At 45.8% G+C, this 12,718-nt stretch overlaps 1 protein-coding gene across 10 annotated transcripts in view; it reads left to right on the top strand.

Annotated features, from left to right (window-relative positions):
* Nucleotides 1–12,718, top strand: part of hyd (E3 ubiquitin-protein ligase hyd) — a 141,334-nt gene that overhangs the window by 49,680 nt on the left and 78,936 nt on the right. For all 10 annotated transcript variants that reach the window (XM_075695788.1, XM_075695785.1, XM_075695787.1 and 7 more), the window contains 5 exons: nucleotides 3,754–3,874; nucleotides 6,842–7,094; nucleotides 8,118–8,356; nucleotides 8,901–9,022; nucleotides 9,561–9,811. In XM_075695788.1, coding sequence (XP_075551903.1) covers nucleotides 3,754–3,874; nucleotides 6,842–7,094; nucleotides 8,118–8,356; nucleotides 8,901–9,022; nucleotides 9,561–9,811 — 986 coding nt within the window. The remainder of the gene's footprint in view (nucleotides 1–3,753; nucleotides 3,875–6,841; nucleotides 7,095–8,117; nucleotides 8,357–8,900; nucleotides 9,023–9,560; nucleotides 9,812–12,718) is intronic.

Genomic DNA, 12,718 nt, shown 5'->3' with positions numbered 1-12,718 from the left:
ATGCATTACGGCTATGAGAAAAGAACCCATATATAATAATGTCATTCACTGCATATCTGATCTAACGATCAAAATTTTGCCTTCTGGACGGTGTTTTCCTTGCAGAATAATCGTGAAATTTGCATTGCTAAGTGCCCCTCAAACGAACGATGCCAAGATGGAATGATGTGTTTGCCTAGGCGAGTTCGTATCTACTGCCATTAACCGTTCAACGCGTCCCGCCCATGCGCTGTGCCAATAGCAAAAGCCATGGAGAGCACCACTAGTTGGCACAGTGCGCCACAAGATAGCGCCAGCTGCTTCGCGTCCGTAAAGCCACTGTATCGCACATAATGTTGCTATGCGCGAGGAGAGAAACAAAAACATCGAGAAACGAGGCGGCGCTAATCCTTTGCCCCCTTCTTGGTGAGCGTGGAAATGCGCTGCAGAAGCAGCAGTGGACGGGCCAGTTAGTAGAAGATAGAGCAACAAAGTGCAGTGTTGCATCGCTTAAGATGAAGCTGCAAATTTCGCAAGAGAGTTCTTTGTTCAAAGGGCTCCTGGACACCGTCACCACACAATCTTAACCCACTCTTCCACCATCGCACCCGTCATCCACCTGTTCTCATTTGCCCGCACAATGACATTTCTTAGGAAAGTTTCTCGAGCAGGCAGTGTCTTCTTTTTAAATATCATATAAGGAGGGAGTTTATGTCCATCAGCTGTGCAGCACAGTATCACAGTTGTGCGCTGCTTCTCGTAGCCCGCAGAGCACACCTTCACCTCCTTGGCACCCTTTTCATTCACAGTGTACGCCACTGGCATATCAAAATACACAGCCGTCTGATCGGCGTTGCTGATTTGCCCAAGGTTGCAGCCTGCTGCTTCTCTTTCGCAGCATGTAGCGCTGAAAAGCTATCAGCTTTTCTTCGAAATCGCTTGGCAGCTTCTGGGTGATTCAAGTGCGACATCGGAGGCTGAAGCCGAAGCGCTTCATAAATTTTTGAAGCCAGCCCCGGCTGGCTTTCAAATCCTTTGACGTTAGGCTTCACTCCCTCGAAAGTTCCCTAGCTTTCGCTTGGAGCACTTCTGTTGTCACTGGAAGGGCAGCTGCTCTCTGCGTACGAACAAAGTCGGCCAAAAACTGTCTCCACTTCGTGGTGACGGCCTTTCTTTGGTCCGCTAAATACCATCCTTGTTGCGGCGCACACAAAAAGCTGCTGTCGTTGTCCCCTCCAACGACGGACATTTTTCTCGATGACGCCGAAGTCCCGCCCGGCTTGAAGGTTCGACGATGCCTCTGCGGCTGTCGCAACTTTTCGCCTGAAAGCGGCACTGTAGTGGCAGCTCCTGCTTGGTGCCATCGCGATAACACCACGTCGCGCACCGATACGGCCGACACGACACAGGTCAAAATGGCGACCTCGCTTGTGTACTGGCGCTGCTAGTAGCGGCTGTGATACTGACTTTTCTAGATGGCGCTAGCTATGCACCGTATTTAGCAGTTTCAATGAAAAACTGGTGCGTTTTTTAATATCCTCAAATCTAAGTCTACCCTAAAGTTCGGAATATGATTATTTGAAAAAAGCTATCGGCCTAGATTCGAATAAATATGGTAAACATTTTATTTTTAGTCTACACAATGCCTATTTTTTAGTATAAGTGGCAAATTGGTTTCGGAGCTACAAAGGTGTGTTTGGCAGCTTTTTTTTACGGCAGTCCACATATAGCGATAGTAGGTTATAACAATCAAATTTTTCGTTAGTCTTGATATTATTACAAGTGGACTGCACTGTAGTTGGCATTGTCTTTTGCATCTTCGTTGCTCAATTGGTAGCCTTTGCTAGCAGTGCCACGTGTACCTGATGACAAGCACTAAATTACACAAGCAGCAGTTCGAACATGAAGTCTTGTAACAGGTAATGTAAAGAAAATAAAGAACTGGAGTTTTGGCTCAACAGTATGGGCGGCGCTCCACACTTATTCAACTCTATTTCCTGCATATACTGGATGACTGAGCTCAGCAGCTCAGTGGCTACGAGATTCTGCTGCTGAACACGAGGTCGCTAGTTCAATTTCAAGCCATGGCGGCCACATTCCAATGGGTGCGGAATGCAAAAACATGCATGTACCGTGCTTTCGATGCACGTTAAGGAACCCAGGATGGTCTAGACTAATCGGAGCTTTCCATCACAATAACCCGTCAATATGCCACTGCACTGCTTCGCGACATTAAACCCCACTATTTAATTTAAATCATATACAGAAGGTATTGTCTTTTGTAGTGCATAACTTGGTAAGTTTGTGCTGCATTTGTGTGAAATGAGGCACTTCAAAGAAGCATTGTTTGGGCAAAGAATATTGCTCTTAAGGGGGGAGGCTACCCTGGAGACCAAACTTTCTTATTTTTTAACATAGCGGGATGAAACTTTCAGGGTACGTTCACACCACCAAACTATGAGGAACTGCAAAGTTTCGTGAAGGTGTGTTTATTAGTTCTAGAGTTGTTGAGGTCTAACAAGGTGGTTCATGCTTATGCCTGAGGAAGAGCCTGGAGAAATCCCAGGACATCGTAGGAAGCTGAAATTCACTGTGACGATCCCTTGATAGATATCCCAAGGGGCTACAAAGCCCTTTTATTTAATGTCCCCTCCAAAAAGTTTTAACACAACTTTGTATTTGATGTAGCCAGTAATGACCACATTCATCAGAAATTAATTGCTTATTATAAGTAAACTGCACCAGCTTTCAAAAAAAGAAGCTTGTTACACCCTAGTAAAGTCATTCAGCAGCAGAATAAAAAAAAAAAAAACCACACAAATCTGAAGAGCGGTTCTTGAGATATCACCTTCCCCAGCACCACTAATAGCGAAAAAAACATTCTGAGAAAACAGGCCTTAAAGTTGAACACATGTTTTTATTAGAAGCTTCTAATTAACTTTTGCGGCTCCAGGCACACCCAATGTGTCGGTTACTCGACTGGCGACAGCCGACAGCACAGTTCCGCCGCTGCAAATGTCTATGCAGTCAGCACTCGCTGTGGAAGATAGGAAGTTTGATGTTCGTACAAGTCGCATATAGCGCTTCCGCGCACCAGACATCTGCACTGTCTTGGCCTTTGTTGCGGGCATCGCGTGCATCAAAGAACTAGTGAAAAAAAAAAAGCTGAGAAAATAATCTAAAAGAATAGCGCAAGGTGATGTGCTGCTGCAGGGCAAGGGGCAACAACGCGAGCGTGGCAGGCGCGGCATCGAAGGGAGCAGCAGCCAATGGCTGGGGTGCTTTAGCCTCCTGGATTTGAACGCGCTGCTCCGGCCAATCAGCGCTCCGCATCGCATCGTGGGAAAACGCCAGTAGCGCCTCAACCATGCCGACGATGTCATTTTGCAAGGCGGCAAAACAGAAACAAAGAATTCATGGTCAAAACGACACCAAGATGGCGTGGGCCCGCCGCTTGGGCCGGAAATGGCGCGCGCGCAAAGTTTTTGCGCATGTTTTGTGGGCCATGGTGGCCTCAAAAGTAGCGTTCTTCTTGTACTTTGTGGTCGAATTAGGTGCTGATAATTACAGAACAGGTAAAGTATGAGACATACAACCCAAAAAGATTGTTTTTCAAAAATCAACTTTTTTGCGATTTTTCGCTTTTCAAGGGCTGTGACCCCCCTTAACAACCAAACCTCTTGGTGGCATTTAATAGACTCGTGGCTCTGTTACAAAAGTGCCCCGTCATTAATTGCAAGCATTTATTGAATTCTGTCTTTTGGTGGCGTGCAGGTCTACTACCACAGGCGAGCAAAGGGGAGCATGGTGACCGCAATGCTGCCCTGACAATTCTCTTTTTTCTTTGCGAAGCTGTTGCACTTAGGCCACACCTGAAGGAGCTGCTGATGGCCAGGTCAGTGACTTAGGAATATGGCAAATATTCTTGTGCACCATAGTGGAAAGTGAAAAACATCTCTCCTAGTGGGAGCCAGAAATTAACAGCACAATAAAAAAATTTCTTAGTATTAAACCTTGATATAATGAACTTCAGTATAACCAAATTGTCTATATAATGAAGTATTTAACTTTTTGTCATCTTTTCTCGAGAACACCATGTATTTAGAACCTCAATGCAGTTGACTTCAGTTAATTCGATCCTGATTGAACCGACAAAACTGGTCAAATTATGCTGTGGGTCTAATTAAACAAAATGCACAAAAATTGCTGAAACACGATGTTGGTTGACATGGCAGAATTAATTAAAATTTTTAGCTCCGCCGCAATACAGTTGTTATGCAGTGAAGCATACTAACTGGGGAAAGCTGTCACTTTTGCGCGACATAGCATGTGTTCCTTGATTTACGCATGCACTTGTGGTGCCATCTCTGGTCACAGTACCAGCACTGAGACGCCTAGTAAGTTTACCGGCAGGCCTTCAGAGTTTTATAAAGATCCCAGCTCTTTTGTTGGCTTTCAACGTCCCCTCTACTTTCTAAGTTTTCATTTGACTGCTTTCCTTTTCAATATCTTTCCCAAAACACAGATGGCTTTCTTGCACTTCACTGTAAATTGTGTGTGCTTGGGCATATAATTAAGGAACGTGTACTAGGCCCCTGTAATAATCTTGCATACGAGACACACTTGGCGGGCAAAACAAAGGCTCAGTCAGCAGGGCAAGTGCTCAGCAACGGCAAAGATGGCTCTGAATGGCTGCCAGTATACTTATTAGGCATCTGGGTGCTTGTACTGTGACTGGAAAGGGCATGCGCCTGCCTTTATAATTACGAAATGCGTACTAAGTCCTGTGACAGTGGCCCCTTTCCATTTTTGGTATGTTTCACAACATAACAAGGCTGCATTGCGGCAAAGCTGAGCAGTAACGTGCAAATTATCTGGCAGCACACAGCTTGCACACACAGCTTGCACACACAGCACACAGCTTGCGCTTATAACCAAAACATAGCATGTCACAAGGGTGCACAAGTAATGTGCAATTTGACATATAACCTTATGTCCACACGTTGCATTTGTAATTTATTAAGTAGTTATTCTGTAGAAAGCATAACAGATCGATATAGCTAGTGAATGCAAAACATGCAGAGTGTGACTTCTATGGTCACACTAATTGTGTAGCATTCACAGCGTTGCTGGGGAAGTATAAAATGGCAGTGCTGCGTTGGGAACTTAGTTTTTGTTTTCATACATGTATGACATGGGCCCTCAAAGGATTGAAGGTTCTGTGCAAAGGCATTAAGTGCTCTTCTATGCAAATAGATAACTATGCTTTTCTGGACAGCTTTATAACTGATACAGTCGAACCCACTTATAACAATATCAGTTATAACACTGAGCAGCCGATGCACCATCAACTTTTGTATACAATGCTGCCACGCCACGTTATGTGTTATAACAAATAAATCTAGCTAGTCTGTGTGCTCCAAAAGAAGAAAATAAGACAATAATAAAAACAGGAAAAAAATGTTATTCCCTTTGTCACACCCACCTTTGTTGCCTTGAAAAAAAGAAAGGAAGAAAAAACACACCTGCTTTGCCACGCCCTTCTTTGTGCTGCGACCTATCGACGACATCCCCCTTCCACCCTCTTGCTTACATCAGCGGTGTGGAAGGGAGATCTGAGAAGGGCAACTAAAAGGCATGCCGGGGTGCCCAGAAAAAAGGTGGGGGCAGTGGAGCAGCTTGTGTTTTTCTTTCTTTTCCGGGATTTCACATTCTTTCTTTTTTGGCAGACACACCCAGTAGCCACATTAAATTGTTGTAGCCAATAATGCTGCATGGGACCATTGTAGTATAGGTGGTTTATTTTACCATAGAACATACTCGAAAGTTCAGAATGAAGGCAGCTGCTCGTTGTTGCATTCGAGTATTGTTAAAACCGGTAATGCTATAAGTGGGTTCGACCGTGCTTCTCTTGTCCAAATGAAATGTTTTAATGTTTGTTCGCCACCCGGTTATAACTATGCAATTTTCTTGGCATTTGAATATTATTATAAGTGGTTAAGACTGTAGCTGTATTTGCTGTAGAGACTAGTTGTTTTTGAAGCTTTGAAATAAAAAGGCTGAACTTGTGAGCACAAAGTCCTAATGGTGACAGCTAGTTGGCAAGTTGGTGTTGCTATTAATGCATTCTCATAAGAGTAACATTTTGACTTGGAATCTAGCCACCTGCCTTGGTGACTTAGTGGCTATGGCACTGCACTGCTAAGCATGAGGTCATGGGATCAAATCCTGGGTGCAATGGCTGTATTTTGATACGGGCGAAATGCAAAAACGTTGATGTCGCATTGGGTGCGTGTTAAAGAATCCCAGTAGTCAAAATTAATCCGTAGCCTCCCCATTACAGCGTGCGACGTAATCAAATAGTAGTTTTTGGCACTTGAACCCTCAGAATTTCATTTTGAATCCAGCGGATTTCAACCAAAGGATGACAAAATAAATCTCTCTCTTCCTCGAGACGCAATGCCAAGTCTGCTTTGCGCCAGTTGAGCATTGTATTGCAGGGCTTTGGGAGCTGGTTCAAGTGTGCCATATAAGACCACATAGAAGAAGACCCTAGTTTGTCATGTGCTCCTTTTATAAGCTGAATGCAAAACACTTAGAGGGAAAAAAAAGCAGAAGGCATTGTTGGGGCACTTTTCTTGCGTGGGATGCGTCAATCCTTGACCAGTAATCTGCTTTGGTCCTTCCTCTTTGACCCATCTCTTACCGTGAATAAGGCAGGTAAATGCCGTTGTCTGTGCGAGAAGGTCACAGCTATAACTATGTGTAATGCATATTACAGACAAGGTTGGTGTGGTTTTTATTTTTTTACTTCTTTCTCTGTTTGATGACATGGTTTCTGCCTGCATGTGTGCATATTCAGGGATGCCCAGGGATGCACACCCTTCATGACAGCGGTGTGCGGGAGAGCATACCATGCAGCACTGTTACTGCTGGACGCAGCGCAGCGAGTACTGCAAGAGTCTGGAGGATCCAGCGGGGGAGAAAGTTCGCGCAGGGCCCTGCAGAACATGATCTACCCGCCTGGTTCTGCACCTGATGACTCACCCCTGCACGTGCTCTGCTGCAATGACACCTGCAGCTTCACCTGGACTGGTGCCGAGCACATCAACCAGGTGGGAAGCGCTGCCCTTCACATATTCTATGTCTTTGGGCTTTTTTGGTAACCTATATGGGGTGATCATTTGTAAGTTTTCTAGAATTTTTAAAAATCGCCGGTTTCAGATAACATATTTCTAATTCTTGAGCTGGGATATTCAAAGAGGCAGGCATTACTTGCCCGAGAAATCGAAGCACATATATTCAACTAATTTTAAAAAATTCGCAAGCTATCTTTCTAATTCATTATTTTATGGCAGATATTGCAATTCACGATTTGTAAGCAGCGAGTTTTCAAGCTGTATCCACTTGGAATTTTGAAGTTCGAATTAACGAGAGTCTACTGTAATTTGCTGCTCAGTGTTGCCAATAATTGTTCCTGCTGTAAGTCCTTGATATGCATGCATTTTGAGTATTGCATAGTTGTACCATAATTGAGCCTCTCTGTGTTGTGATGAAAGGGAAGGAAAGACATGAAAAGCAGACAGTGGGCATGAGCCCTTGCAGTCATGGTGCTTTCACCCATTGACTGTAGGGAGGTAGCAACAGTTAGATTTTTGGCTCAATACTTTCAGGGACATTACTTTCAGTGGAAATTGATTAGCTAAGCCTGAAGAACCAGATGAGACAGAAGGAATAGCATACCTCTTGTTGCATGTTTCTTGAGTTCACTGTCAGAGTGCCAGCCATTTTGGCAAAGCTTGATATGGCTATTGTGTTACGCAGAGGGAAAAGACCTCCAAAAGGAGTCATTTGAGAATATAGCTTTAGGGTTGCTCACTATTCCACTTTGCAAATTGTGGTACCTGGAGGTGTCATTTCTGGGCTGTATTGTCGATTAATCACTTTGAGCAGCATGTCCACTTTCATGCGGCACGACATTCAGCGTGTTGTCTCAATGACGCAGCGGGCGGGTGTCGCGATCAGCTTTTTGCTGAAAGTTTTGTTCTCCGTTGCGGTTTGGTCACGAGCACGACCCTGCGAGGGCTTGCTTGAGCTGCCGACAATTTTCAGGAAACGGTTGCCATTTTCTTATGCAGGACATCTTTGAGTGCCGCACCTGTGGCCTGGTCGGATCGCTGTGCTGCTGCACGGAGTGTGCCCGTGTCTGCCACAAGGGCCACGACTGCAAGCTGAAGCGCACCTCGCCGACGGCCTACTGCGACTGCTGGGAGAAGTGCAAGTGCCGGGCCTTGCTAGCAGGACACCAGGGGATGCGCGCCACGCTGCTCAACCGCCTCGTCACCGACACTGACCTGGTCACATTGCCCAACAGCAGGTTTGTCACGTCCTTCTGCACCGTGGAGCGAAAGGAGTGTGTTTCAGCTTTCATCTTTCATCAGTGGACTTTTTGGGCAGGGGCATGGGGGGAAGCAGGAAAAATAAAAACTAGCGTTCTGGTTTCTTGCTGCAGTCATGTGGCTCACACAGATGACACTGGCTTTTTACATAAAATATAGATTATTACCACAGCCTTTTTTTTCCTAAATTGGATTTTAAAATGCCTCGTGTTTGGCACAGCCTAGTCTGAGCTGCTTTTGCGCCACTAAACGATATTTAACTAACCAGAGCACTCCTGTTGGCTGACACAGATTTGAACCACTGGTGCACATTTTTTACATGCCTTGTTAGCACAAATGTGTAGCGTTGTGGCATATTCATATAGTGCATTTATGTGAGATCTTGAATGGAATAACGCACAATTTAACTCAAATGTGTAAATGTGCTTTCTTTCTTTTACTTCTATTTTGTTCGCAAGTGCCGCCTTTCATTTGACTGTAAAAGCTTTCTTTATCACATTCATACTAACTTTCTTGCTGCAGGGGGGAAAATATCCTGCTCTTCCTAGTACAGACAGTTGGAAGGCAACTGGTGGAACAACGACAATATCGCCCATCCAGATCCCGCTCTAGTGCCCCCCGGAAGATCTCGAACTCCGAGATGGGTGAGATGGCATTCTTACCTGGAACTATGGGTTGCCCTTTTTGGTTAGAAACGCAGGGTGCAGAGGAAATTCGTCATTACGGTGGTCATTTGTATTATTTATGTGTTGTGTAATGCAGTATTTTCGCAAACAATATGCTTGGGGAGATTTTCTAAAGGCCCACAAAGGAAAGGTTTAATGGTACAATTGTTATTTGAAGCCATGGCCATTGGAAGAGCGAGGAGAGTTAGCATGGGGCTCTGGCTTGCTATGCTAGTCTCCTTTGGGTTTAAGGCGAAGGGGTGGGTGCACAGAGGAAAGTAGACGAGCAGAAGTATTGATGATGTTGAAAATACCTTGTCAGGGCCTTGGAAATTCTCGTAAACACTTGTTTTGCTTCTGCTGCTACAAACCCTGTTTTACGATCAGTGATAGTGCTCACAAATTACCGGAATCCATAATGTTGAAATGCTGTTTATATTCCATAGCATTTGTAGTGAGCTGTTTTTCTTGTTAACGTGCTGACTAGTCTGCTTGCCTCTGCCATCCCCTTATGCAGAGCCTGACATGCCGGACCATGACTTGGAGCCTCCACGTTTCTCAAGACGCGCCCTTGAAAGGCTCCTAAATGACTGGAATGCCATCAAGACCACCATCATGGCTGGCTACAAGGAAGATGAATCTGTGGCTTCCCGTTTGGCTGCTGGTGGCTCTGTGCCTGAAGACCAGCAACCCCACCTTGTAGCACAAAATGGCACTGCCCTGCTTGACAAGTTTGTGCACTGCCTGCTGGTGAAATGCAGTATTGAGGTGAGAACGGCTGCTTCTGGGCCTCTTTCGTTTTGCTGTTAAACCTTGATGCAACGAGGTTAGTGAATTCAGCTATTTGCTTTGTTATATAAAAATTTTGTTACATTAAAAGTTACCCTTTATGCAAATAAGTGTAGTCACCAATAGATTTTTTTTTATATATAGAAGGGTCTGCAAGAATTTCTGAATTATTGGGCAGTCAGAAAAAGCTGATTTCTTTCAATAAGAAAAAGATTCATTTTGTTAAATTTTAGTGTTGGGGACGAAAGATATGGTTTCATGTCCTGTCGACGATAAAATATCTTCACATTGGCGATACAGTATGAAGCAAAGCCAGCCACACTTTTGTGTCCACTTTAAGCCCCCCCCCCCCCCCCCCCCCCCCCCCCCGTGGCTGATAGTGTCACCCGCAGTAGGACAGGCCCCACCATGAAAAGCGTCGGCAGTGGGGAACAAATGCTTCGTCTGGCTCTTGCTTCCAACGCTTCTCCGATTACGCAAACCCTAGTACTAAACACGCTGGAGAACGGTGCACACACCATCTTGGCACACCCATTTTTTGAGCAAGAGGCAGGTTACCTCTAAATTACCTCTAAAACAGGACACACAGTCTGTGTATGGGCTCAGCAAAAAAGAAGACTCACAAAAACCTGGCTCCCCCCCACCCTCATGCACTTTATAGTGTTACCTTGCTCGCTCCCCCCTTTCCCTTTTATACCACCATCCTTCCCAGGCCACCTCCTACAGTTTCACTCGCACCCAAAGCGTACAGCGTGGGGAGAACGATAGGCTCTTGTCAAACTTGCACTCTATACGAAGCATGAGGCTGCTTCTGCAGGGCCTCCTGTGAGGACAACATTGAGGCAGCCTGCCCTACTGCATCATTGCCACCGTCGTCGTCATTCTCGCCGTGGCTATCCGGCACAAGCACGTTCGCGACAGTCGCCTCATCATTTGGAAGTTCAGATGTTTCTAATGTGTCATCTGCATGTAAAAACTCGAGTTCTGAAGCATTCTCATCGACAGCAGACAAGTTCAGGCGTAACTTCGTCGGTGGGAACTTCACAGGCTTCGTACAAATCATTGCTGCCTCGAACAAAGCATGTTTTCCTAAAGCAGTTCTGCACCATAAAAGCGCTCACTTCGGACCACGTACCCAAGATAAACTGCACGGCCACCATTAGATTGATTTTCAATTCAGGTTGCTCCTTGCCTGTCCGTGTGGCCATGTCGATCAACAAGACTAACTTGTTCAGAACAAGGCGACGATACATCACCTTAAAGTTGGCGATCACGCTTGTGTCCATGGGCTGCAAGCCTGCTGTCGTGTTTGGTGGCAGGAAAAAAACTTCCATGGTTGAGAGCTTAGGCACAAGCATTATCAAGGATAAGTGCCACCTTCTTGTTAGGTCGCTCGATATGTTGATCAAACTCCAAGATCCACTCACAAAAAGTTCTCGCGTCATTCATGCCTTGCATTTGTGACGGTAGCGTACCAGCATCCCGGCAGCATCGCGGAAGCAGCATGGATTTTTTTATTTTCCAATGACAAATGGGGGTCACTTGTTGCTCCTGTCCGTGTTGGCGCACAGAAACACAGTGAGGCGGAGCTTGCTCTTTTAGCCGCCCTTACACTTGTCTCCTTTGCGTGCATGCATCTTGGATGGCAACATGTGAAAGAATAGTCCCGTTTCATCGCCATTATACACGTCGGCGTCAGCGTAGTTGTCTAGGATGCGGGGCAGCATTTCCTCCACCCATTTCTACTTTGCCTTCACGTCAAGCGAAGCTCCCTCGCTGGTGACGGCTTTGTAAACAATGCTGCGCCTCTCTTTGAAGCGCTGTACCCAGCCGCCAACTGCTTCGCCTTTGTGGCCAGAATCGGCCCAGTGACGGGCAAGTTCGTGGCATGGGCACCAAGAAACTACTCGTAGAGGGCCTCTTCCACCTCCGTATAGGCACCTTGTCGAACACGTTTGTGCCCGTTGTCTAGTGTGCACTTTACTTTGTCGAACTTCTGAGCGGAGTGAATGATAGTCGACACTGTCGGTTGTGATAGCTCATACTTGAACAAATAGCACACCTTCTTACCGTTTTTGTAGTCCTGCACGATATTGCACTTTGTTTCCAAATCTGTAGCCGTGCGCTTTCTTTTCACTGGCAACGTCGTGCATTTTCAATGATCAGTGGGCGGATCAGCCATCTTCCGTTTCGGCGGCATCAAATGAGGCGGGGAAACCATGCGGCGGGGAACGACTTCGATGCAGCCAACAATGACAAGCACGAGTGACTCACTCCGTTGGCTGAACTGCGCAAGATGAAGGGCATGCCGGGCTGGCAGCAAGCATTCTGGGAGCAGCGCAGTTGGCACGGTTCATTCAAGTATCGGAGGGTGGCCTGGCTTAGAGCTGTGGGCGCAGCCCATTTGTGTTTGGAGGGATGGAAGGGCGACGGGAGAGAGGCGCACGTGGCTGTAGAACAGGTTCTATTGTACGAGCGTGCAGTGGCCGGAATTCCGTATTTTTTTCTTCTCCTTTCAAGGATTTCGCGTTCCATTACCTTTCGACACGGACACCCAGCAGCCAGACTTATCGTTATAACCGATAATGTGGCATGGGGGCATTGTAGTAAGCAGGATGTTTCACCATAGAAAATGTACAAAAGTTGATGGTGCAGCAGGTTCCCATTGTTATAACCGATATATTGTTAAAACTGGTATCGTCATAAATGGGTTCGACTGTATTGAAGTTCTACCGTATTTACACGATTGTAAGTCGACTCGAATGTAAGTCGACCCCCCCATATCGCTTGACCGAAAAAAAAAAAAAAAAAAAACCCGAGGGCGCATTCGATAACGAAAATTTATTAGTAGCTGACATGGTCACTGGACTACTCGTCTTCACTAGT

This window comes from Dermacentor variabilis, chromosome 6, assembly GCF_050947875.1.
Source record: "Dermacentor variabilis isolate Ectoservices chromosome 6, ASM5094787v1, whole genome shotgun sequence".
In the NCBI taxonomy this organism is placed as follows: domain Eukaryota; kingdom Metazoa; phylum Arthropoda; class Arachnida; order Ixodida; family Ixodidae; genus Dermacentor; species Dermacentor variabilis.
The sequence above is the reverse complement of the archived record's forward strand: the minus strand, read 5'-3'. Positions and strand labels throughout refer to the sequence as shown.